This window comes from Suncus etruscus, chromosome 5 (genome assembly GCF_024139225.1).
Source record: "Suncus etruscus isolate mSunEtr1 chromosome 5, mSunEtr1.pri.cur, whole genome shotgun sequence".
Taxonomy (NCBI): Eukaryota; Metazoa; Chordata; class Mammalia; order Eulipotyphla; family Soricidae; genus Suncus; species Suncus etruscus.
The window spans coordinates 1055419-1082814 of record NC_064852.1 but is presented as its reverse complement, the minus strand read 5'-3'; the positions used below and the strand labels follow the sequence as shown (position 1 = coordinate 1082814).

At 46.4% G+C, this 27396-nt stretch overlaps 1 protein-coding gene across 4 annotated transcripts in view; it reads left to right on the top strand.

Moving 5' to 3' along the window:
* DAB2IP (DAB2 interacting protein) overlaps window positions 1–27396 on the top strand; it is a 202902-nt gene that overhangs the window by 85461 nt on the left and 90045 nt on the right. For all 4 annotated transcript variants that reach the window (XM_049773064.1, XM_049773063.1, XM_049773062.1 and 1 more), the window contains exon 2: window positions 27174–27277. In XM_049773064.1, the coding sequence (XP_049629021.1) occupies window positions 27174–27277 (104 nt within the window). The remainder of the gene's footprint in view (window positions 1–27173; window positions 27278–27396) is intronic.

Sequence of the window (27396 nt, the reverse complement as noted above, 5' to 3'; positions counted from 1 at the left end):
AGCAGATGGGAAGCTAGGCAGGGCCTCCAGCCTCAGGCCAAACGGCCGGAGCCCTCCTGGCAGGCCCCAGGGCCCCAGAGCAGAGGCAGAGGAGGTAGCCTCAATTATTGTACCTTGTTTCCCCAAAATGAAGACAGTGTTTTATATTAGTTTTTACTCCCAAAGATGCACTAGGTCTTATTTTCAGGGAGTCTCTTACTTTTCCATGAAGAAGAATATGGTACACATGGATTGTTCAATGAAAATAAAGGAAGTTTATTACCTGTATATGGTACCGTAGTACGGTAGTTGTTATCACAAACCAGACAAACTGAATCCTACAGTAGCCAGTCTGGGCATTCTGAGACAGAGACTGGGGGTGGGTGCTTATTTTCAGGGGATGCCTTATATTTCACCCAGAAGGAAACCTGTAAGTAGGTCTTATTTTCGGAGGATGTCTTATTTTTGGGGAAACACGGTAGCAACTGCAGCTCCCATCATGGGCCCTTCCCCATGTTTAGGCTCCAGGCCAGCTCCTCTGCATGTGCATGTGCTCCCTATCAGCTCTCCTAGCTCTGACCGATAAGCAGAGCCTATGGGGCCTGTGGTCTTCTCGTCTCACCCCGAATGACACCAGGCTGTGGTGCCCTTTTTGCTTTTTCCTTTTTTGGCCACATCTAGTCGTTCTCAGGGGATTAACTCCCGACTCTGCACTTAGAAATTACTTCTGGCAGACTTGGGGGACCATATAGGATGCTGGGGATCGAACCCAGGTTGGCCACATGCAATGACAAATGCCGTACTTGCTGTGATACCTCCAGTCCCTGGCTCCTCTTTCTTTTCATAACAGAGCGATGGTTGAGGGGTGTGGCTGACGGTCAAGAGGTAGGTAGGGGAGGGAAGAAATGAGATGTCAGTGGTTGCAGGTAACTCCCTGCAGGTGTGGGGTTCCAAGGTGAAGAAGAGGACCAGAAGTTCTCAGTGTGCAGGGGCCGCTCTGATTTAGAAAGGTCCTGAGGACACAGAGGGGTGGGGTGTGGAGCCCTGGTGAAGAGGTCACTGCTGCTTGCAGGGGAGGGGTCTGGCTAACAGGTGTGGAGTCTGGGTTAGCTGAGGCACAAACAAGCTTGAAGGAGGTGTGGCAGGCAGGCCTCCCTGAGCTCCCAGCTGGGCATGTGGGCATGCTGGGCAAGATCTGTAAGCTTCCCATGCCATCCCCTTTGGTGGGCTTCCTTTGTCCTTATTCTGGGATGATGGTCTTTGTCTTTTGCATTTTTTTGTTTGCTTGTTTTGGGGCCATACTGGGTGGTGCTCAGGGTTTACTTCTGGCTCTGCATTTAAGAACCACTCCTAGTGACTGGGGGCTGGGATATGGGATATGGGGTGCCGGGGACTGGACCTGGGTCAGCTGCATGAAGGGCAAGTACCCTACCCGTTGTATTAGTGCTCTGGCCCAGTCTGTCTGTCTGTCTGTCTGTCTGTCTGTCTGTCTGTCTGTCTGTCTGTCTATCTATCTATCTATCTATCTATCATCTATCTATCTATCTATCTCTATCATCTATCTATCTTTCCATCTACCTATCTACCTTCTATCTATTTACCTATCTTCTATCATCTGTCTATCATTTTCCATCTATCTTCTATCTACCTATCTACCATCTATTTACTTATCTATCTTCTATCTACCTATCTATCTATCATCTATCTTCTTTCCATCTATCTTTATCTACCTACCTATCTTCTATCATCTATCTATTTTCTTTTCATCTATCTTCTATCTATCTTTCTATCTTTCCATCTGCCTATCTACCTCCTATCTATTTACCTATCATCTATCTATCTTTCCATCTACCTATCTACCTTCTATCTATTTACCTATCTTCTATCATCTATCTATCTACCTATCTATCTATCTATCTACCTATCTATCTATCTATCTATCTATCTATCTATCTATCTATCTATCTATCTATTTTCCATCTACCTATCTACCATCTATCTACTTATCTATCCTCTATCTACCTATCTATCTATATCTATCTATCTATCTCTGTCCATCTATCTTCTACCTACCTATCTTCTATCATCTATCTTCTATCTATCTTCCTATCTACCATCTATTTATCTATCTTCTATCTACCTACCTATTTACCTACCTATCTTCTATCATTTAATCTATTTCCAGCTCTCTTCTATCTACCATCTATCCATCTATCCATCCATCTATCTATCTATCTATCTATCTATCTATCTATCTATCTATCTATCTATCTATCATCTATCTATCTATCTATCTCTATCTATCTATCTATCTATCTATCTCTGTCCATCTATCTTCTACCTACCTATCTTCTATCATCTATCTTCTATCTATCTTCCTATCTACCATCTATTTATCTATCTTCTATCTACCTACCTATTTACCTACCTATCTTCTATCATTTAATCTATCTATTTTCCAGCTCTCTTCTATCTACCACCTATCCATCTATCTATCTATCTATCTATCTATCTATCTATCTATCTATCTATCTATCTATCTATCTATCTATCATCTTCTATCTACCTGCCTATCTTATATCTATCATCTATCTATCTTCTTTCCATTTATCTACTTATCTACCATCTATCTACCAGTCATCTATCTACCTACCTACCTGTCTTTCTGTCATCTACCTACCTATCTACGTACCTATCTTTTATCATCTATCTATCTATCATCTACCTACCTACCTATCTCTCTATCTATATTTTTGCTGAGGCGTTTAGGTGGGAAGATTAAGCCACACCCAGTGGTACTCAGGAATGGTCTTGGCTCAGTGCTCCAGAGTGACCTCCTGGTGATATCTGGGGGACCAGCTGTGGTATTGGGGCTTTCAACTGAGGTCAACTGCGGTGGGCAAGGCAGGCACCTTCACCCTCTGCCTGTCCTTTGGGCCCAGGATGGTGTCTTTCGGATCCGTTGTGAGAGCGCCCCTTTGGTCACTGTTTCAGCCTTGTGCTGCAGAAGTCGAGGGGCCTTCAGCCCCATCCCCGAATCTTACTGCTCCATTGTTTTCATTTATGCACCTTCATTTGGGTCCCTGGATTTTCCAAATGAGAGGATTGTGGCCTCAGAGCAGAGAGGCCCAGAGCTCTTGATAGAAATGGGAGTAGGAGTTGGTCTGGGGAAGAGAAGGTAGTTCTGGAAGCCTGCAGGTCCGAGGTTCCGCAGATCTGTGGGCTGGACCCTGGAGCTAGCTGTAGGTGGGGCTACCCAGGCTCTTGGTGAGTGGAGAGGGTGGCATCAAAGTGGGCCCAGTGGGGTCCTTTGGAGAGTAGAAAGGTGGCCAGAGGAGCTGCAATGAGGGGGCGGCATCCTGCAGGGGGGCCAGTGTCGGTGAAAGGGAACTAAGAGGCGCTGCTTTCCCAGGAACTTGGTGGGCCGGTGACCCCTGGGGCCCAGGAACCTGCTCAACATGGCCTGTTGTGTAGCAGGCAGTGGGGGCAAGACAAGCACCCTGCCTGCACCCTGCCTGCTATACTGTCACTCCAGTCCTTTTTTTTTTTTAAATATGAAAAATACAGTGTCACAGAACTGCATGTGATGTTTTCTATTCCATGTCTCCTAAGGAAATAACTCAGGTGTTGCAGAGGTCTGTGGCTGGGGGGTGGGGGGGGGCAGGCGGAAGGACTCAGGGCCAGATCCACCGGCCTGTTTTTCTGTGAGGAGCTAAGAATAGTTTTCAGTGGCTATATCTAAGGCAGGATCATAGTGGATGACCTGGGAGGGGGACATGAAACTTAACTTGCCATACCTGGAAGGAAACTATATTTTTTTAATTTTGTTTTTTATATTGATTGATTGATTGGTCTTTGGGCCACACCCAGTGGCACTCAGTGGTTACTCCTGGTTCTGCGCTCAGAATTCGCCCCTGTCAGGCTCGGGGGACCATATGGGATGCTGGGAATTGAAACCATGTCGGCTGCATGCGAGGCAAACGCCCTGTCATTGTATTATGCTCCAGGATTTTACCTTTTTTTTAAATTAAATCACCATGAGATACAGAGTTAAAAAGTTGTTGATCATCGAATTTCATTCCAACACACTTCCTTCACCAATGTTCATTTCCTGCCATCAGTTCCTCAGTTTACCTCCCATCTCCCGCCTTTCACCCCGAGCCTACCTCTATGTCAGATACCTCTCTCTCACACATCTTTTTTTCTTTCTTTTTTTTTGGTTTTTGGTTTTTGGTTTTCAGGCCATACCCAGCAGTGCTCAGGGGTTACTCCTAGCTGTGCACTCAGAAATCATGTCTGGCAGACTCAGAGGACTGTATGGGATGCCGGGGATGGAACTCGGGTTCATCCCGGGTCAGTCGCGTGCAAGGCGAACGCCCTACTGCTGTGCTATCTCTCCAGCCTCCCTTTTATCCTTTTAGACTTATGGTTTGCAGTACTGTTAGCGAAGGGGTACCATACGTACCCTTCCTTTCAGCTCCCAGTTCTTGTCCAGAGTGATCATTTCCAACTCACATTGTCATGGTGATCCCTTCTCTGTCTTAAGTACACTTCCCACCCATCATCGCGATTGCCTTTGGGTATTATTATTAACAATAATCCTTAATAACTAATAATAATTCTCATATTTTTAATATCCCTCAGATGAGTGGGATCCTCCTATGTCTGTCCCTCTCCCTTCAGCTCATTTCACTCAGCACTATATTCTTCGTATCAAGAAATTTGGGGGAAGGGGTGTAGTGAGTGAGAGGAGAAGCCCTCATGGGTATTTGAAGCCTACTCCTGTGAGAGCCGAGTGGTGACTGTCACTCCTGACGTAGCTCCATGGAATGGGGCCCGGGATCCCCACGTGCAAACCCTGTGTGCCCTCCAGCCTTCCGAGCTGGCTCCCCTCAGCTCTGCTTTCGCATTTTCTGTTCTCCGTGCAAATGCCTCCAAGGATATGAAGCATGTCTGTGTGTTTGAAAATGGGGATCAAGAGAGCGGGACTGAGAAAGTGGGGGACTGAGAGAGCACCTGCTTGAAAGGAGCTAGCATGCTCCCTGAGTCCCCAGAACCTGCCCCCTCTCCAGTGTTCCAACTGTGCCTATTAAAACGCCAGCCCGATGCTGTCCTTGGCTAGGTCTGGTGGCAGTGGCTTGCATTTCAGGAGTAAAGGAAACAGTAAAAATGGAGTAGGTGACAGTGCATTAGGCCAGCGGAAAGAAAGCCTCAGAGTGTCGAGGAGGGCGAAGAAGCCTCTTCCTTCCTCTCCGCTGCTTGGAGCCGGCTGGTGCACTGAGGGACCTTTTGGAAAGATCACGACCTCAGGATCCGCCTCGAAAGGGCCCAGGAGGAGAGCAGAGTAGTACCTGGGTCTGTGTTCTGAGGGATGCACTTAAGGAGGCCGCTCTAGCAAACCTGAATTTTGGAGAGAGCTCAGGACAGTTAGGTCTGGGGGCACCCTTCCACCTGCTCTTCTCTCCCTCCTTCCAAGCATCAATCACCTTGTCTCTCCACCCCCCTCCAGCTTCTTGGAGTCACTCCAGTGACCCGAGGAAGGATGGGCAGGGCAGGGGTTGGCATCCTCGAGCCAGCCTCTCCTGGCCATCGCCAGCCTCCTTCCCTGCGGGGAGCCCAGGCTTGGGAAAAAGAAATGGAAACTGGTTCCACTGGGCTAATGGATTTTCTTTGTGGCTTTGTGGAAAGTTCTGGAGCCCATGTGAGAAGTCATGCTGGGCAGCCCCTCTCTCTTTCTGCTCTGATGCCAAGGCTGAATCTGGAGCTGCAGGGGACACAGGAGGGCACTGAGGGATGTGGGCTCATGGTCCTCTCTCATCTCATGCCCAATGCCAGCCATGCCGTCCATACCTAATGCCAGCCTCTCCATGCAGATATCTCTGGGCTTGAATGTGTTTCCTTGTGGGGTCTCTGTTCCAGAGAGGATGCTTCTGAATGTCACTTCCTGTTAAAGTTGGAACTGTTGTTTCTTATTTCAGGAGTCAGTTTTAGGATTAAAAAAAAAAAAAGAAAAAAAAAAGAAAGAAAACAGATGATGAGGCCAGAGACTTAGCACAGCGGTAGGGCATTTGCCTTGCACATAGCTGAACCGGGACAGACACAGCTTTGGTTCCCAGCATTCCATATGGTCCTCTGAGCCTGCCAGGAGTGATTTCTGAGTGCAGAGCCAGAAAGGAGCTAACCTCTGAACGCTGCTGGATGTGGCCCAAAAACCACACACACACACACACACACACACACACACACACACACACACACACACACAAACCAGATGTGGCACAGACTTAGTTTCCCTAAGTTCTCTTTCTCTCTGTTGTTTGGGTCCTGCTTATTTACTTGTTTTCTTCTTTATTCATTTATTGATTGAAGCTCAGGGCTTACTCCTTCCTGGCTCTGAGCTCAGGGAGCAGTCCAGGTTGGGCTGCAGGATGGGTTGTGGTGTCAGGGATGGAACTGGGTCAGCCATGTTGAGGCAAGTGCCTACCCCTCTGCCCTGGTCTGTTTATTTGGATATGCCAATGTCTCTAGTATCATTGGTTGTGAGGAGAACCACTATTTTTTCCAACATTGATTTACTTTTTGTTGTTTTTGATTTTGAGCCACACCCTGCGGCACTCAAGGGTTTTCTCCTGGCTCTACCCTCAGGAATTACTCCTGGCAGGCTGTGGAGACCATGTGGGATACTGGGATCTAACCGTGGGGCCCGAGTTGGCAGCATACAAGGCAAATAAATGCCCACCTGCTGAGCTCTTGATCTGGCCTATCCACCATTGATTTACTTTTGTTTTCCTGAGTCCTCCTAATCCACTGACCATCTGTGAGGGGCATTATTCTAGACTTCTTCTTATGGCCCAGGATCTTTCTTGAATCTTTTGCCATGGCCAGACATCTTGATGAGATATGCCTTCAGCCTGACTCTGTCTGGAAACTAAGGAACATGGTCTCCCAACTCTGTCCTGTTGTCTGTGTACCAGGCCTTTTATTTTATTTTTAAACTTGATTAATTGACTGATTGATTGGTTTCTGGGCCACCCCGGCAATGTTCAGGGGTGACTCCTGGCTCTGTACTCAGAAATCGCCACTGGCAGGCTGGGGGATCCTATGGGATGCTGGGACTCAAACTGGGTCTCTCCTGGATCAGCCGCTTGCAAGGCAAATGCCCTACCACTATACTATCTCTCCAGTCCCCATCTCAATTTTTAAATTGAGCTTTCTGAGGAGTTTCCAAAGACTGCCAGGGTTTTGATTGGGGGTTAATTGAAGCTACAGGACTTCCCTCATCCCCACACCCCTGGAGTCAGGGAAATGCCATCTTAAAAATAGGTTTTCCAACCCTTGAATCAGTACAGTATATCTCTCAAGATTTCCTTTTCCCTTTCTCTTTGTTTTCGGTATACACCTGAGTGCTCAGGGCTTCTTTCAGGAATCACTCCTGGCGACCTTGGGGGCCAGAAGGGATGCCAGCATTGAACCTGGGTCTGCTGCATACAAGTCAAGCTTCCGACCTGCTGCGCTATCTTCTGGTTTGTTAAATTTCTTCCCAAGAGGTTTGAATACTCTGTCAACCAGTTACTAAGATAGGTGGAGGTTTTGCCTGGCTTGCAACCTAACTGCTAGTCTGGGGGAGTTGCATGATGGGCAGAAAGTTCTAGGCCCCTTCATCTAAGACAAAAAGTTCGAGGTCCGGAGTTCATCAGGCTGTATGAGCTTCCTTCCTGTTGGCCTTTATTTTTGTTTCGCTCAAGCTCCTGGGACCATCCTAAAGATTTTATTTATTTATTTATTTATTTATTTTTGGTGTTTTGGGCCACATCTGGTGGTGCTGAGGAGTTAATCCTGGCTCTGCACTCAGAAATTGCTCCTGGCAGGCTCAGGGACCATGTGGGATGCCAGGGATCGAACCACCGTCAATCCTGGGTCAGCCTTGTGCAAGGCAAATGCCCTACTGCTGTGCTATCCCTCCAGCCCCTTGAGGTTCTGTCTTAGAGCAGAAAACGATATACGACCTCACACCCCTTCCAGAATTTGCTAGGCAAACCCTGGTCAGCCGTGTCTCTGGCTCCAAATTACACAGAAAACTGAAATTCCATTCTCTTCAGCATGAAATGATTCATGTAGAAACTTGGAGCTCGTTTAACATTCAAATGCCAAGTTGTGAATCCACAAAGGTAGAGTTTTCGAGCTTGATGTAAAAACCACCATAGATGCACATAAAACCTTATGCTTGTTTTTATTTACTGGGAAAAACAAACCTGTTTTATCGTCTCTTTGTATTGCTCTATTTTGATGATTTTCCTGAAACAAAACAAAACTATGAAACCTTAAGTGCTAAGGGAGAGATGGGGAAAGAAAAGAAATGGTTTCTATTTTTTTTTTTTTGAATGAAATGAGAATAGGTTACATTTCACTGTACATCCAAATATTTAGGTTTTGGTAATCCTCGCTCCCTCTAGAGTGCTATAATTAGAATTTATGTACCCTGACGGATTATCGGTGTAATTAGCATCAATACTGGGAATAAACACGGGGTACTGTGTGACTATAAAAAGATGAAATGTTTTATATGTACAAATCTGGAAATATCTCCACTGTATGATGAAATACAAGATCTCATCATATAGAGCCTTAACACATCAAAGATCCCTCATCCCATTGTATTTTGAAGCCCTTTTACATCTGTCATTTGATTATCTGAGCTCTGTGGAGAAGTTCATGATGTATGTGGTGATGGATTTTCTATTTCCTTTCCTTTCCTTTTATATTTTTGGCCACAATTGATGGCGCTCAGGGCTTACTCCTGGCTCTGTCCTCAGAAATTCTCTTGGCAGCCTCCAGTGGGGGACTATATGGGATTTTGGGAATTAAACTGAAGTTGGCCTCATGCAAAACAAATGCCCTAGTTAGCTGCTGTGCTATCACTATGACTCCTCTATTTCCTTTTTTTTTTTTTTTTTTTTTTTTTTGGTTTTTGGTTTTTGGGCCACACCTGGTGACACTCAGGGGTTACTCCTGGCTATGCTCTCAGAAATTGCTCCTGGCTTGAGGGACCTGGCTTATGGGATACTGGGGAATCGAACCACCGTCTGTCCTAGGTTAGTGTGTGCAAGGCAAACATCCTACTGCCTGTGCCACTACTCTGGCCCCTATTTCCTTTTCTTTAATTGACATATCTTTACTTGAGAAATTTAAGGGGGTGAGGAGGGAGGAAGAGAGAGAGAGGGAGAGCGAGCGAGCGAGAGAGAGACAGAGAGAGAGAGAGCACACAGGCTTCTCCAAAGGGGAGGAGGACGCCTTCTCTTTTTTTCTCCTCCTCCTCTTCTTTCTCCTCCTCCTTCTAATAGGTGTGTGTGCTACACCTGGCAGCTCAGACTGGCTGGAGCTCTAGCACAGAGGATAAGGCATTTGCCTTGCACACGGCCAACCCAGGTTCTATCCCTGACATCCCATATGACCCCCTGAACCCTTCAGGAGTGATTCCAGAGTGCAGAGCCAGGAGTAATTCCTGAACATTACCCGGTGTAGCCCAAAAAGTAATAAACACAGAAAAAAAAATAGGGGGTTGGAGAAATAGCACAGCAGTAGGGCATTTGCTGACCCAGACAGACAGTGGTTCAAATCCCGGCATCTTGTATGGTCCCCTGTGCCTGCCAGGAGTGATTTCTTAGTCTAGAGCCAGGAGTAACCCCTGAGCACCACTGAGTGTGACCCAGAAACCAAAACCAAAACAAAACAAAATAGAAGAAAACTCCTTTTGGAAAGCAGCTGTAGATTTGGACAATGCAATGGGGAGACTTGGGTCACAGCCCTCAAGGGCCAATGATTGGATATCACTGTCCTCTCTGTACTAGAGAAGTGGGACCATGGTTTATGGCAGAATTAATTTCCCATTGCTGTTCAATCATATACCCACATGCTTAGTGTCTTTGGACATCCCCAACTATTGTCTGAGCTCAGAGATCGTTTTCTTGGGAAGAAAGGGAAGTACTCGTGCCTTCCTGAGGCTCACGGGGTACGCAAGTGTTCTGGCCTTTTCCAGCTTCTAGAAGCTACTCACTTGCTGGAAGTCATGTCCACAGACCACTCTGCTGACGTCACCTCTGCCCTCTCTGACCCTTCCAGCTCCCTCTCAGAAATACCCCTGTAAGACACTGCTCCCGTCCAGATAATCCAAGATAATCTCCCGGCTCAAGATCCTTAACTTAATCCCATCAATAAAGTCCCTTTGCCGCTCAAGGAATACACTCTGGGGTTTCCGGAATCAGGAGGTGGGTTCCTTAGGCAGCTCCTTGTTAACTGATAAGGAATATCTGTTTCCTGGCGCCAACCGTGGATGGATGGCAGAGGCTAGAGTGGATCCAGGGGCCTGCAGGAGACAGGTACCATACATAGCCTCCTAACAAAACAGTCTCTTGGCTAACAACTGAGAACAAATAGTAGGAACACAGAATTAATTGTTTCATTAATGCCTTGCCTTTTTTTTTTAATAATTTTTATTAGACCAGCGTGAATTTCAAGTCTTTCACAGTTGTGTTTAAGGTAGATAGTGACAGTGAAGTAGGGCCATCCCACCACCAGTGTTGACCTCTCTCCATCAAAGTTCCCAGCATGCATCCCATGACTACCCCTTTATCCCACTGGACTGCTAATGTCACAGGTCCCTTTTGTGTCTAGCTTGCTGTAGTTTGGGTCTCTTGAGTCTATTGTTGTTGACTTTGGTTTGGGCATTTAGGTTTGACCATTTTTTTTCCCCTACTCAATGCTCCTGAAGGTCTCATCCACTTCCCCCGCCCCCCAGTTTGTAGGAAGACATAGAAATATGAGGCAGAACAAGATGAGGCATGTTCTACGGTTCTGTAAAAAATAAAAAAATAAAGCAGGTGGGAGCTCCTGTCTAGAATTTATAAATAAAAATAAATTAAAAGAAGAAAGAAAGAGGCACCGGAGCAGTGGCACAAGCAATAGGGCATCTGCCTTGCATGCGGCTAACCTAGGCAGACTGAGGTTCAATCCCCCAGCATCCCACATGGTCCCCTTAGCCTGGAGCAATTTCTGAGCACATAGCCAGGAGTAACCCCTGAGCATCACTGGGTGTGGTTCCCACCCACCCCCGAAAAAAAAAGAAGAAAGAAAGGAAAAGAAAGAAGAAAAGATATATATACATAAAAATATTTAAATAAAATTAAATTAAAAATGGGGGGTAGATGTGGCAAGTTTTTTGGGGGGGATACGAGCAATAAATAATGGGAAAACAAGAAAGGTAATTCTCTTGGCCTAAGGGCGTTTCTACCCGTGAAGCACACTGTCATGAGACTGACTACAGACTCGGGACATGTTGGTTGTCAAACCACAAAGTCTTTCTTTATGGTGCCAGAAAACGTTCTGCTCAGTTGCAATTGTCAAAGTCAGTCCTCTATAATTAGAGATTTTGGTTTTTGCACAGATCTTAGGACAAAGCCTAGAATAGTCTTTCTTTATGGTCCCAGGAAAAGTAATGTTCAGTCGCGTTTGTTGTGGTCAGTCTTCTGACATTAGTGATCTTGGTTTTTGCACAGATCCTAGGACGGAGGGTCTTCTGACTTCATCTCACTGTGGGGTGACGAGGTGGGCAAACTACCTTCAGATCAAGTTGTTGCTGTTTCCTCATCATCAGGGTGTCAAGTTGGTGCCAGAGCAAATACTTTGCCTCTTACCAACACACACCACACACACACACACACACACACACACACACGCGTGTGTGTGTGTGTGTGTGTGTGTGTGTGTGTGTGTGTGTGTGTGTGTGTGTGTGAAGGTGAACACTGAGACGTCAACTGAAGAACCTTGTCTGGAAAGTTCCAGCAGTCTGAGGAGTCTACGATCTATTTCTATGCTGATTATACCATTGATTCTTCTAGAATCCACTTGGACACTTGGAGGAGAGTTGGACACAGAGGGGCCTGGCCAGCTGTAGCTCCTATGTGAGGAGCCCAGGGGTCCCCCACACCCCCTCTCCTGATCTGCTTTGTCCACCTGGCAGGTCATTGGGGCTGCTGATTTTCGATGACTTTTTGTTTGGTTTGGTTTTTGGGCCACACCCGTTTGACGCTCGGGGGTTACTCCTGGCTATGCGCTCAGAAATCATTCCTGGCTTTTGGGGACCATATGGGACCCTGGGGGATAGAACCACGGTCCGTTCCATGGCTAGGGCTTGCTAGGCAACACTACCTCTAGCGCCACCTTCCCGGCCCCTGATGACATTGTTTTGATTTGAGTTTTCTTCTCTTCCTCTTTCCTCTTCACATAGAGGATATTCTTTGTTCTGAATCCACAGAGCCCCTATCTATACATTAATTTTTGCTGGCTTTGGGATGTCAGGATTCTTTTCTCATCGGGTCTATTAGTCTCAGCCCCAGCCATTTATCCAAAGAGAATCTTGATAAAGTTTTGTTTTGTTTTCGGGCCCACAGTGGTGGTGCTTGGGGACTCCTCCCACTTTGGTGCCGAGGGGTCACTTCTTAGTGGCATTCAGGGGACAGGCAATGTTTGGAATAGAACCAGGCCTGTCACATGCACAGCACATGCTCCAGCCTGTTGTAGCATCTCCCTGATCTGCCCCTCGTAAAGTTTTATTTTTATTATTGTTGTTGCTTGTTTGTTTTGGGGCTACAGACAATGGTGCTGAGGGGTCACTGCTGGCTCTGTGCTCAGGAATCACTCCTGGAGGGCTCAGGGGACCATATGGGATGCTGAGGATCGAACCCTTGTCGTCCACATGCAGGACAAATGCCTACCCGCTGTGCTATCACTCTGGCCTGCCTCTGAAGGTTTTGAGTAAAAGTCTTGGAGGGTGTTTTTGTCAGAGTGAACTCACGTTGCTCTTGGCAGAAAGGGAAACTCCACATTTATCATCGAATCAGCCTAAAGAAGTCAGGGAACCCTGAAGAGATTTTACATTTCTGGGCCTCCTCATTGGCTGCGGATTTCAAAGAGGCTAGTCGCTCTTTTATCATAAGAAAGCAATCTTTTTCGGCTGGAGAGATAGCATGGAGGTATGGCGCTTTTGCCTTTCACGCAGGAGGTCATCCTTTCGAATCCCAGCATCCCATATGGTTCCCCATGCCTGCCAGGAGCAATTTCTGAGCCTGGAGCCAGGAATAACCCCTGAGCACTGCCGGGTGTGACCCAAAAACCACACACACAAAAAAAGAAAGCAATCTTTGGGGCCGGTGAGGTGGCCCTAGAGGTAAGGTGTCTGCCTTGCAAGTGCTAGCCAAGGAAGGACCGAGGTTCGATATGGTCCCATATGGTACCCCCCCCCCAGCCAGGGGCGATTTCTGAGCACTTAGCCAGGAGTAACCCCTGAGCATCAAATGGGTGTGGCCCCAAAAAGAAAAACAAACAAACAAAAAGCAATCTTTATTGGGGCCTGAGTGATAGATAGCACAGTGGAAAGGCAGTTAGTTGCCTTGCATGAGGCCAAACCTGGGTGGACCCCCGGTTTGATCCCTGGCATCCCATTTGGTCCCCTGAGCCTGCCAGAGGCGATTTCTGTGTGCAGAGCCAGGAGTAACCCCTGAGCACCGCAGGGAGTGATCCAACAACCCCCTCCCCCCCCCACACACACACAAAAAGAAGGCAGTCTTTAGTCAGGAAACATGAGAGGGAGAAAGGGTGAAGTATGTTTGAGACAGAGCATGGGCTTCTCCTGAGGAGAGTGAACTGAGAATATATACACCAAGTTAAGGTGAGTGGGTCCCAGATTAGGGAAGGCACCCACTTGCCTTTGCAAAGTGAGTTTTTCTGGGGGGCCCATACCTGAATGCTCAGAGATCACACCTCACAAATCTTGGGGGAACTGTACATGGTGCCAGGAATCGAACCAAGATCAGTTGCATTCAAGACAAGCACCCTACCCGCTGTATTATTTCTCCGGCCCATGTCTTGATTTTTCGTTCCTACTCGTCTGTTCCCCTGACCTAAGCTTCTCTTCATCCGTGCGTCTCCCCCATCCCACCTGGCCTGGTACAGTTTTGGGAGTGCTGGTGGGGCAGTAGATATGCCTAATTACCATACTTGCTCGTCTTAGTTGTGGTGCTCACGGAACTTGGCATGTGCGGTGACGGTGCTCACACTACTTGGTTGCTTGTGTGCTTGGAAGTGGGGAGTTTGGCCGTAATTGCCAGGGGTCACACCCTTTTTGCGGTGCTTACCCCACCCTGGCTGGGGTGCAGGCGGAAATCATTGAGGCACCACAGATCGTAGACAGTGGAGATGCCAAATGCAAATAGCTTGAGGCTGGAGCAATAGCAGGGCAGACAGTTGCTTGCCTTGCATGCAAGCCAACCTGGGTTCGACCCCCAGCATCCTATGTGGTTCCCTGAGCCTGCCAGGAGTAATTTCTGAGTGCAGACCGAGGAGTAAATTCTAAATGCCGGCGGATGTGGCCCCCAGGCCCCCGTCAAATCTAAAAGCAGGGGTCTGAGGAAGGCAGGCTTATTCTTCGTCTTCCTCCACTAAGCCTCTTTCCTTCTTAGGAGCAGAAGGCTTGTATGGTGGGATTCCTGGCTTGAGCGCTGCATTTCCTGAACCCTTCTTGCACCTTTTCACTGTGTGGATTATTTCCTGCGTCAGCATTTGCTTCCAAACCCACGTTTCACCAGATCCTCATTTTTGAGCTTGGGGCTCTGCTAATTAGCGAGCACCCCACTGCTGAGTGCCCCATAGCTTTTGTATCTGCCAGACACTACCCACCTCCAGTGCTTTTACATCTCTCTGCTGCGCTTCTCTCTCTAACTGGACGTGGCGCCGCACCCAGCGGTGCTCAAGGAAGGGCTACTCCCAGCGGTGTTCGGGGGCCGTATGTGGGGCTAGGGATTGAACCAAAGTTGGCTACCTGCAGGCACACTCCTTCCCCCCAAAAGATGAGGGGAAAGCGTCTGTGCGACTCACGGAGCAAGTGCTTGTCTAGAGTTGAAGCCTGCGTATTTAAACAAAATGTTTTTTTATTTTCTGATGTAAAAAAAAAAAAGCTATGTAAATGTGCTTAACCAGCTGTAGGCCGGAGTATTGTAAACCTACTTCGGCCTCTCGGGCTGGTTGTTCCCAGCCATTGTCTCCTTTGCTCTGTTTGCTTTAGAATGTTTTTTTCTTGTTTTTCTCATCTAATAACTATGTGCATCTTAGGGTCGGGTGCATCTTATAGAGTAAAAAATACTGTTCTTCTCCCATACTCTCAGCCCCCAGCTTTCTTCACTAAGCCCCTGAGATCCATCAGTTTGCAGTGGACTGACAGGCCAATTCCTTCAGTATACTATTCAGTATATATATATTTTTTGTCTTTTTGGGTCACACCCAGCAGCACTCAGGGGTTCCTCCTGGCTCTGCGCTCAGAAATTGCTCCTGGCAGGCTCAGGGGACCATATGGGATGCCAGGATTCGAACCATCTGTCCTACCAAACGCCCTACACTGTCCTACCAAACGCCCTACACTGTGCTCTCTTTCTGGCCCCTACTATTCACTATTGACTCTACTTTTTATATACTGTGACACGCGAGCACGCACACACACACACACACACACACAGAGACAGAGGAACCTCCTGGAACACTTTTGTTGCTGCTGTGACATTAGGAAACATCTCAGCTTAGGTGCTGGGCCACGTAGGGCTGTGGGTCAGGGTCTGCCCGGGTCTCGCCAAGAGTAATCCCTGAGCACTACTGGGTGTGTCCCCAAAACACACAAAATAAATGTCCCCAAAGTCTCCATATCCCCGGCACCGGCCCCTCTGCCTAGCTGTGGAGTGCTCGGCCACCGCATGTGGACACGCATATACAACTCTAGGCTTACCCCAAGGTGAGGTGCCGTCGCCCCTGATGCTGGTAGTTTTGCTGCCAAAACAGCCCAGCAGCCCTTTGGCCCTGAATCTGGGTGCAAGGAGGCTCATTTCCTTAGACTGGACTTTGGAGAAGGGAGTTATATAGTCCCTTATATATAGTTATATAGTTATATATATATAGTGTGTGTGTGTGTGTGTGTGAGCGAGCGAGTGTATGTGCACAGTTTCTAGAGGATCTTGTCTAATTGTTCTCTAAAGCCTTTTAAAACTCTTTTCTTTCTCCTTCCTTCCTTCCTTTCTCTTTCTTCTTTCTTTCTTCTTTATCCTTCCTTCCTTCCTTCCTTCCTTCCTTCCTTCCTTCCTTCCTTCCTTCCTTCCTTCCTTCCTTCCTTCCTTCCTTCCTTCCTTCCTTCCTTCCTTCCTTCCTTCCTTCCTTCCTGCAGGGTCCAGAAGCCCCCCAGGGGGGCCCGGCCAGCAGGAATTAGCTGGGAAGGCTTCTCAGACGACCGCACTTCTATTTTGCTGAGTAGAAGCACAACCACACTGTAAAAAATCTGAGAGAGGTTAATAATAAAGACCCAAGGCAGCGTCTCACTGTTCAAGGGTGTCTTTATTGGCTACAGTTCCTTCTTAAATAGTGAAGGAGAAAAAGGGGCAGTACAAAGGTGATGTCAATCATACTTTTGGCGCGAAGGCTCATAAGGAAGTGGGCAGTGGGCTAGGGGCTGGATGACCTTCAAGCTATGCTGAACGTGCTGTTTCAATGGAAACTTCTAGTGTCCTACTAGCTGCATTCCTAATTGCTTGACTATCAGGAAATGGTGCAATATGTGCTTGCCTAAGTGATCTTGAACAGACAATATAGCATATACTTATTGATAACAGCCTAAATTACTCCGGAATGTGGTCTTAAGGAATGGGGCCTAGTTTCTGATAACTGTACCAGGCAGTTTTTACTCTCCTCCGGGCTAAGAGCTAAATTATGTCCTGCAGCTGTACATTCTTTTCTCTTAGCTCAAAATTTTACAGCAAGACTGCATATTGCTTTTAGGTGAAAAGCTGGGCTATGGCAGAGAGAACAGCAAAATGTCCTCAAACAAGTCAGTCCCCAACAATCTTGAACAGACAATATAGCATATACTTATTGATAACAGCCTAAATTACTCCGGAATGTGGTCTTAAGGAATGGGGCCTAGTTTCTGATAACTGTACCAGGCAGTTTTTACTCTCCTCCGGGCTAAGAGCTAAATTATGTCCTGCAGCTGTACATTCTTTTCTCTTAGCTCAAAATTTTACAGCAAGACTGCATATTGCTTTTAGGTGAAAAGCTGGGCTATGGCAGAGAGAACAGCAAAATGTCCTCAAACAAGTCAGTCCCCAACATCTCCCCCTTTCTCTTCTAATAAAAGAAGGAAAGTCGTGAGCGGGTGGAAGAACCGTGTCTTAGGCATACAAGGTTTGACCAGGTCGGACACGGCCAAAGCCGCATTTAACAGGTGGCTACAAGCGCCGTGGGTGCGCGCAGAGATCCGAATTATGCGTTGTAGCCTTTTAGGGCCGTGCCCTAACTGGGACCTTGCTAATCCCGTCGTAGGTGTCTCCACAGCCGAGAGCACAAGTGCCGGAGCGAGCTCCGTCTGTTAGCTATGCGCTCTATCTCCTGGAAACTAGTGGCTGGAAAGGCGGCTTGGTGACTAAAGCCAAGTTTTCACAGGAGTCACGCGGGGTTAGACGCTGGTAGTTAACCTGAATAGAGGTTTTTGCCTTTTCATCTACCTGGTTATTAATAAAGGCAGTAATTTTGCGGAAAATCCATGGGCCAAGAGAAAAGAGCAGCATGAGGCTAATAAGAGGGCCCAAAATAGTGGACAAGATTGTGTGGAACCAAGGGGAAGAGAAAAACCAATCCTGGTACCAACCTTGTTCTTCATCGAAATGTTTTTGAAAATCTTTTATACCATCACCAATATGTTGAACGCTATCTCTAACTAAACCTGTTTTGTCTTTAAAAATACAACATTGTTCCTTAAGGGCTACACAGATTCCCCCTTTCTTCAAAAAAAAAGGAAACCAAATTAAAGCATGGTGGTTTTGCTGCACTATCTTTGCTAGGGATTTAACAATGTGCTTTAAGTGTTGTAAACTTAGTTTAAGTTTGTAAACATTATTAACAACAGTTATACTTAAGGCATTGACAGATTTTAGAGTATGAACCAATGAATAAATTATTGTGCTTACAGCGGTAGCACCCAGGCCTATGATTAAGGCTAGGGTGAGAGCAGGTTTGACAGGTAAGTTAGGCATTAAAACAATGAAAACACAGTAGTTTTAGGACTGAAAAAACAAATGTGAAACAATGGGGGAGATAAACCAGTGAAACAGGCAAGAAACGTTAAATTGGGGGCAATTATGAACTGAAAGGAGGAATTAATGACAAGAATTTGATTACAATTTTCAATAGGGGGAATTATATTGGGTACCAAAAGGCAAAGTTCAAGTTTTACCACCTGTTACAAGGTGATGCTGAAGTGAGGCTTGGGGCTGGATCGCAGAGCGAAGGGGTTAGAGACAGGCAGGGGGTTACCAAAGCAGAAGGGCGGTTGAGATGAATAGCAGATAGGCAGGGTCAGTGATGGTGGAGGCGTTGACCATCTGCAGGATGAGGTTCGAGGTGGGTGAATAGCAGGTACCGAAGGCGTCTGCGTCTGGACGGAGGGCGGAAGCGTTGATCATGACAAGGATGAGCTGAGAAGAGGAGGGGGGGTCCCGAGGACAGCATGGGCTGGAAGGGTGGGGAAGCCGGCAGAGTCCTGAAGAGCTCAGGGCATGGGAGAGGTTGAGCTGACATAGCCAGTGTGTCCTGGGGAATGGGTGAATGGGCCAGGTTGTGGCAAAATTGATTGGGGGTGGCTCACTCTTCCTTAGCACCCATGGTGAGGGCACAAAGGGCTACTTCCAGGATGGGTTAGGGGATGCGTGGGAGGGGTTTGGCTATGTATGCGGCACCATAAAAGGGGAAGGGAAGGAACCAGAGGTGTTGCCATCGTCTTGCAAGGGAGTGAAGTGGAGCAAACAAATTAATGAAGCCTTGGTGCGAAGGGGGTGGTTGGTGGCAGTGGGCATCAAGGACAGCCAGGCAGAGTACCAATTTCAGCATTTTCTTTAGGCAGAGTCAGTTAGAAACAGGTTCGCAGTAATGGCAGCTAGCAGGTGGGGTGGCAGGCTTTTTTGAAGTGAATGAGGACAGGACTGCAGGAAGCTGTAGGAGGTCTATAAGAAAACAACTTGGCAGGAGGTAAAATGATTATTTTTGAATGCCACAGAAATGCCTTCTGACTTTTGCCAGACTTTAGCACTTTTAAAAAATCTTATAATTAATGATAGCCAATTGTTCAAAAGCCTTTAAACTGAACTTAAATGATTTTTTTTTTTTTTTAAACTTCTTAGTTATTATTTTAAAGCTAGATGCTTCTTTTTCTAGCCACATTTGGCCTTATAGTATTGGCCTTAACTACACACAGCAGAAAAACTGGGGATTGCAAAGTCCAGAAATTCTCCAGGAAAAAGTTATTCCTGATGGCCATTTGAGAAATTTTTGGGGTTTACCATCCCCTACCTTTTTTGCCATGCTGATAGAACAAAGCTAGCTTAGCACAGAATTTTTTAGCAGGATTTCACAGTTTGTTAGATGACCAGACTAAGCCAGGTTAAAAAAAAATTAATTGAAATTTCAAAAATGGATAAGGCTTTAAAAATTGTATTTATATGAAATGCAAAAATAACAAATAGACAGACAGAACAAACACGAAACACAACATTGTGGCCACTTTCACGCATAACACACACACATGAACAGACAAGAGGACTTATTCAAAATTTGCATTGGAAAAATTGACAAGCGCTTTTAAATATTTAGCCGGCATGTTTGTAAAAAAATTGTTAACGTAGCTGGAGTGGAACTGCTGAAAATAAATTTTAAGGTTTAGCTTTAACACAAAACATTTTTAAAACAATTGTAATTTAAAGTTGAAAACATAAAGTAAAATGTTAGCAGTTGAAATTTTGTTAAGTAAATTGCTTAGTGAGCACTGTAGAAGGAGTCTGCACTCTGAAGTATGATATCATTTGCTGTAAAGGAACAGGTTTGTTATAAATTGGTTTTACAGTAGAATAGTAAGACAGCTGTAATAAAGTGTTAAAATTTTTATGATTAAACACAAGAGCATGAACTATGATTATTAAAGGTATAAAAAACTGACTTTAAAAAACAACTGTTTTTACTTTGAAGACTTAAAGTGAATAATTTGTAAAAAATATTAGATACCAAATTGACAAAATGTTTAGACATTATAAAATATAGTTAAAGACATTTGATGCATTTACACACCTAGAGCTTAAGACCAAAATTATTTTTAATACTTGTTAATTTGCTTATAAAATTTAGTTACTTTTATGATACTGATTAACAATATTATTTTAAAAAGGGCTAACCACAACATGAACAGAGACAACTTAAGATTAAACTTGGAAAATGCAAAATTATTTGTACTTACCTTTGAGTTTAAAATTAAGCTTGAAATTAAGAAAAGAAATAAAGCTACTTAAGGTTTAAGTTTATGAACAATAATTTATGAACAAATTTATTTAACTAGTTATCATATTGTTTTTGTTATTGAAATGGCTTTTATGCCACTATTTGAACTGCCTAACCACTTTTAAGGTTTAGATTATTTGGTTTAAGTTTTTCAAATGGCAATGCTATTTTGCTATATTTATATGCATTCAAAAGAGCTTAGGCTTAGCTTAGAGTTTTGGAATGTTTATACATTATTGTTAAGGAAAGCTGACCAACTTATTTTGCTCACTTGTATTATTTTAGTTCTTAAAAAATTAACTTTCTAAACATGTGCAGTAATTTTAACAAAGGAGTTTTGCTTTTTTTCCCAATGCAGAGGTTCTTAAAAACAAAGTTAAAATGTTACAAAATGTTATTTAACTATTAGATTTGAATGGCAAACATGGGAAGGAAAGAGCAATTAAAAAGACAAAATATAAGAAATATTTAAATGCAGATTAAGGAGCCTAAGCTACTAAAAAATGCCCATGACATGAACTATTTTACAAACTTCATATACTTTTAAGATTAAAAATAATTTTAAAAAAGACTTAAATTTTAATATTTGTGTGTTTGTTTAAGTTTTAAAGCACGAAAAGGTTTTTTGTTTACTGATAATTTGTTATTACAAGTAACAGAATTATGACCTTGCTTTAAAATTTTTGAGAGGCATGAACAAGGGTGTTTATTGCTGTTATTTTCCTGTTGCTGTGACACAGACTTTGGAGAGTGACTCAGGCACAGAGCTGCTGACAAGCTAGGGTTTGGAAAATGTACACTGCGCCTTTAAAAGCTTAGAGGCCGAGCTTACAGCGCAGGGAAGAGAGAAAAAAAAACGGCGGGCTTTTTTTTTTTTTTTTGCATTTTAGCTACATAGAAACTTAGTTTTAAAAACAGGTACGTCACCTTTGCGTAGGTTAAACTTATTATGACATTTTGTAACACATTTAAGACTTTTTAATTTTACCAACTGTGGCCTTTATACTTAGAAAAACATTTCAACTTAGGCATCCCAACTCAGGAAAAGGGAACAGTTGTAGCACCAGAGAGACAATTATAAAAGCCTGAGGGAAGATAGGCATTTGTATAGTAAGGGATGGGAGGTTTTCGCCCTGCTCGCTGAATTTTGCTGAAGCTGCCGCATGGCCAAGAGGGGGGGGGGGAGTAGCAAAAGTTTGTTGCTACGTGTGGAACCGGGTTTAAGCTGGGATTTGGAAAATGGGCGCTGTCCCTTTAAGGTGAAGCCAGCGATGAGCTCAGAGATTAGAATCTGTGCTTGCTTGCTGGAAGGAAAGATTTTACTGCGGAGAAAAAGTTAACTTTGCAAGAGTTCAGCTTTTCAGCGGGGGAGACAGCGCCGCCCCCAATAGATTTCAATCAGGAGAGCGTGTAAGGGGCTGGGGTCACACGGCTTGAAACAGCTGTGAGGCTTTTCCAATTAAAGGCTTTGTATTGTTGCAATTGCTGGTTAAGGAGGGGAGTTGGTGGAACAGGGACAGAGCTGAAGCTAGGGAAGTGAAGGGCTGTTTAGGATTTTGCACAGAGGGTGCAGCGGCAGAAGTAAAGATGAAGGGTCAGAAGAGGAAGGAAACTGAGAGACAGAGTTAGAGCGAGAGGGAGCCCAGGAACACTAGATTTTTGGCAAACATCATGAACAAATATTAAAAAATTACAAATATCTTTTTTGGTAACCTCTATATGTCTGGCTTTCAACTCAGACTGTATATATTTAATGAATTTAAGTTCAGTACTCAAAGAATTACCCATGGTAGCGTATCCTATGGGTTAAGCCCCAAAAGCCAATCAGGGGCGGCGATCGGAACGACTGGAAAAACTGCAGTTTAAATATTTGATTAAGGCTAACTCGTTTCAACGCTTACCCTGATGAGGTAATTTCCGCGATTTACGAAGGAGCTCTAGACTCGCCGACCTGTAGTCGTTCGGAGTGTGGCGGTGATCTTCGAGCCCAGCGTTGGGCGCCAAAATGCAGGGTCCAGAAGCCCCCCAGGGGGGCCCGGCCAGCAGGAATTAGCTGGGAAGGCTTCTCAGACGACCGCACTTCTATTTTGCTGAGTAGAAGCACAACCACACTGTAAAAAATCTGAGAGAGGTTAATAATAAAGACCCAAGGCAGCGTCTCACTGTTCAAGGGTGTCTTTATTGGCTACAGTTCCTTCTTAAATAGTGAAGGAGAAAAAGGGGCAGTACAAAGGTGATGTCAATCATACTTTTGGCGCGAAGGCTCATAAGGAAGTGGGCAGTGGGCTAGGGGCTGGATGACCTTCAAGCTATGCTGAACGTGCTGTTTCAATGGAAACTTCTAGTGTCCTACTAGCTGCATTCCTAATTGCTTGACTATCAGGAAATGGTGCAATATGTGCTTGCCTAAGTGATCTTGAACAGACAATATAGCATATACTTATTGATAACAGCCTAAATTACTCCGGAATGTGGTCTTAAGGAATGGGGCCTAGTTTCTGATAACTGTACCAGGCAGTTTTTACTCTCCTCCGGGCTAAGAGCTAAATTATGTCCTGCAGCTGTACATTCTTTTCTCTTAGCTCAAAATTTTACAGCAAGACTGCATATTGCTTTTAGGTGAAAAGCTGGGCTATGGCAGAGAGAACAGCAAAATGTCCTCAAACAAGTCAGTCCCCAACACCTTCCTTCCTTCCTTCTTTTTTTTTTTGGTTTTTGGGTCACACCCGGCAGCGCTCAGGGGTTACTGCTGGCTCTACACTCAGAAATCGCCTCTGGCAGGCGCGGGGGACCATATGGGATGCCAGGATTCGAACCATCGCCTTTCTGCATGCAAGCAAATGCCATACCTCCATGCTATCTCTCCATCCCCTAAAACCCTTTTCTTTCCGTGGGAGGTGTCAGGCCACCCCTGTTCATGCTCAGAAGTCACTCCTGCCTCTGTTCTGAGGGCTTACTCCTGGCGGTCCTCAGGCCATAGGTGGTGCCGAGGGGTTGAACCCGGGTGAACACGTGCAAGGCAGGTATCCCTACCGCTATGTGTCTCACAGGCCCCAAGCCCTTTCCCACTCCTGGCGGTGCTGGAAACATTCACTCTTCCGAGTTAGAGCGCTTTCCATTTTGTGTGTGTCCTAAATGTGTGAGATGGTATCTGGTCCATTTTATTTGCATTTCCCTGATTGCGATTGAGGTTCAGCTCTCTCTCTCTCTCTCTCTCTCTCTCTCTCTCTCTCTCTCTCTCTCTCTCTCTCATCTTAAACTTCTTCTCTAGCTGCTCTTTCCTTTTCTCCCAGCCCCAGTTACAGAGGTGCTGCCTTGCCTCTGCCTGTTTTTCTGCATTCAGATCTGGGCGGCGCAACCCGACAACTGAAATTTGGTGTCTTGTTTGAAATTACAGGATGTTCTAGGGGCCTCCGGGTTTCCATGGGAACGAGTAACAGCCATCCTTCATGATTAGTCGGTCTCCATGGCAACTAAGCCAACAGCATTTGAATGAAACCCCTTTTATTTTATTTATTTTTTGCACACACACGAAGGTGAAGATGCATTTCCCTGGCTTCAGCTGCCAGGCATAGGCTGGTCGGCAGTGGCCTGGCCTTTGAGGACGAGGGTCATCTCCTGGGCTCTGTGGCGAGGAAATCTAGGACCGGCTGGGCCTGGGCTTTTGTGCTGCGGGTGGGAAGTCCCGGAGGTGTGCAAGGTCACCTAGTGGGTCTCAGCAGAGGGTGGACATCATGTCAGTGCTCCAGGCCTGGGGAAAAGAGCCTGGAGGTCCCCATCCTGCCTCCCTGCAGTCCCTCTCTCGAGCTGTCTCCTTCCAGCTAGGTGACAGATTAGGTGACAGGGGTGGGGGTTCTCTCTGGGATCTGCTGCATCTGTGTTGAGGTGTGGGCTTTTGGGGGTACAACACCCCCACCTCGTGTGTGTCTCCTTAAATCAGCTAGGTCAAAATTCAAATATTCTTTTATTTTAAACTTTACTGATTGATTGATTGGTTTTGGGGCCACACCTGGTGGCGCTCAGGGGTTACTCCTGGCTTTGCACTCAGAAATCGCTCCTGGCAAGCTCGGGGGACCATATGGGATGCTGGGGATCAAGCCGGTCTGTGCTGGGTTGGCTGCGTGCAAGGTAAACGCCCTATGGCTGTGCTCTCTCTCTGGCCCCTGAGCCAGAATTCAGAGGCGGCCAGACTGGGTAGGCGGATCAAACTGTTCCCCAAGATGGCTACCCCCGTGGTGTTCAGGGGCTACATCCTGCCCAGGGCTCTGGTAAAACCCGGAGTGTTCTATGTAGAAGGCAGGTGGGTGCTCCCTTTCCTTCTGAGCCCCATCTCTGGCCTGAAACGTGGGGCTTACAGGGAGCATCTAGGGCAAGGGTGGCAGGGGTGACTTAGCCGCATGCGGCTCCCGGCCAAAATGAATGTGGCTCTTTGCCTCTTATCATTCTTTTGTATACTGTGGCTCTTTGCCAAGTTTGGATTTTGTTCTGCTGCTTCTGAGGAGGGACCTCTGAGGAGAGATCTCCGAGCACGGAGTCCCGCCCCCAGGCTGCGGCATCCGGGCTCCCATCCCTCAGAAACAACTGCACGGCCAGCGAGCGGGGGACCCATGTGTCACATGTTGGGTCACATCTGGCCATTAGTTCTTAGTGTGGAGGACGCAGCACAACTTCACCATCACTGCAGGATTTTGACCCTCACTCAAAATGGCGAAATGCAATATATGTTTAATATATTATTGTTAAAATTATATGCTTTTGTGTGAGTGTTTGTCTGTCTTGGCAGGTCACTGCGTGATGTGGCTCTCTGACTCTCACAGTTTACAATTTTGGCTCTTTGTGTCGAACCTGTTCGCCACCCCTGATCTAGAGGTTCTCAGTGCTTACTCTCAATGCTCATTCCTGTTTCCTCCCTGGGGTGCTCTGGAAGAAGGACTTTGCTTCTCAGAACTGCAGCTTCCTCCTCTGGAAAACAGGGTTTGCAAAGCTGCCCTATCTAGTTGTAACTGGGGGGTTATAGTTGAGGGGCCTAGAACCTGCATTCCCTATGGGAGCAATATTGCCCCCCAGTGGGCAGAATGTGGGATTTTGGAAAAGAGTTGAAAATCTCCTCTTGAGGTTGGAGTGTTGCAATCCAACAGGTAGGGCAATTGCCTTTCGATCGCTGGCATCCCATATGGCCCACCCGGCATGCTAGGAGTGAACTCTGCTTGCAGACTTAGAAATAATCCCGGAGAACAGTTGGGTGTGGACCAAACTCGCTTTTGTTCTAAAGGCCAGTAGATGTGGGCATATTAAAAATAATGTCCCAGGGGCTGGAGTGGTAGCGCAGCGGCAGGGTGTTTGCCCTGCACGCAGGTGATCCAGGACCCTTACTCCTGGCTCTGCACTCAGAAATTGCTTCTGCAGGCTCGGAGACCCTATAGGATGCCAGAGATCGAACCTGTGTTCTCCGTGCTATTGCTCTGACCCCAAAAGAGCAGTCTTTTATATTAAAAAATAAAACCTAGCTGTTTCTGAATCCCTCAAAGCTAGGGCCACCTCGAGGGTAGTCCTTCCACCATTCAGTCCCTCTCCTGTGAGTTCACTCTTCAGTCCAGTTTAAGGCCCCCTGGAAAGGGTCCGAATGGGAGGCTGCGGAGGGCAAGTTGTGGGTGGGGAGATGCTGCTTGTCAAGCCCGGTCAACAACGGGCAGTTCTTTGCAGCCCAGATGCGGGGCTCAGCCTGCAGCTCCTGACCTGCTTTTCGCAGCACAGTGCAGCGCGCATTACATAACAGCTGCTGCCACTTGCATCTCTTGGCATGCGCAGGTATGGACAGACACAGGGTCAGTGCCAGCCCAGCCCTCGCCGTTCAGACCTCTCTGTGCCAGGACGGAGGCTCTGAGCTCTTTAGGCAGTAATTCCCGGGCCAGGGATCCCACCTCTGGGGCGGCATGTCATCTGTGTCTGGCCTGCTGTTTAGAGACAGAGGCAGAAATGCTCAGGGGATGGAGGGCCACCCCACTTGCTTTAAAATTACTCCATGTGCAGGTGAATGGTATAAAGCAGGGTCGCTCATGAAATAATCCAGACCCGGACTGAAACATGTATAGTCTGGCAGCCTTCTACCTGTATCTTTCACCCAGCTGTTTTCCACCCAAAACTGTCTTTTTGAGTCCAGAGACCACCCCAGGTGGGGCACTAAGGACATAGTAAGGACAGATATAGATCAGGCTATCCTGAACCTGCCCCACCCAGGTTGACATAGGAGACAATCTTTGTTTTGAATGAAACCAAGTTATAAACAAACATATGCAGGGCTATAGAGATATCAGAATGATAGCACATTTGTTTTACATGCAGCTGACCTGGGACAGACCTGTGTTTGATTCCTGGCATCCCTTATGGTCTCGAGCCTGCCAGGAGCGATTTCTGAGTGCAGAGTCATGAATAACCCAAGTGCTGCCGTGTGTGGCCCCCAAACAAACAAACATATACAAAAAACAGGGATGATCTTTGTTTTGGGTAAAAAAAAATGTTGTAACCTAACAACTTGCCCCTTCCTCTTGAGGGATCTGCCAGGTTCCCTTCTCCCCTTGGATGCAAATATTTCCCTCTCACCTTTGCAAGGCTATAGATGCAGGAGCGGAAGTACCGGGTCAAAAATAGCAACTGGTTCCTAACTGGTTTTGGGGGCCCATTTGGTTGGCCTGAGTAGGACCAGAAGACAGGTTGAATGGCGTGACTGGGGGACGTTTCACGTGTTGATGTTCATTCACCCTCTCTTTCTCTTCGTCTGTTAACAGAGTCGCCCCAAGAAAGACCCGGCTCCCGGCGCAGTCTGCCTGGCAGCCTCTCGGAGAAGAGCCCCAGCATGGAGCCCGCGGCCACCACGCCGTTCCGGGTCACGGTAACTATCCCTGCGTCATTGTCACTTCTGCTCTGTGGTCCCACCGCACCCCCTCCTGGAGCATCACCGATGGGGAGCGTAGTAGCCCGTCCTCCTTGTGCTTGGTCTCCGCCAGTCAC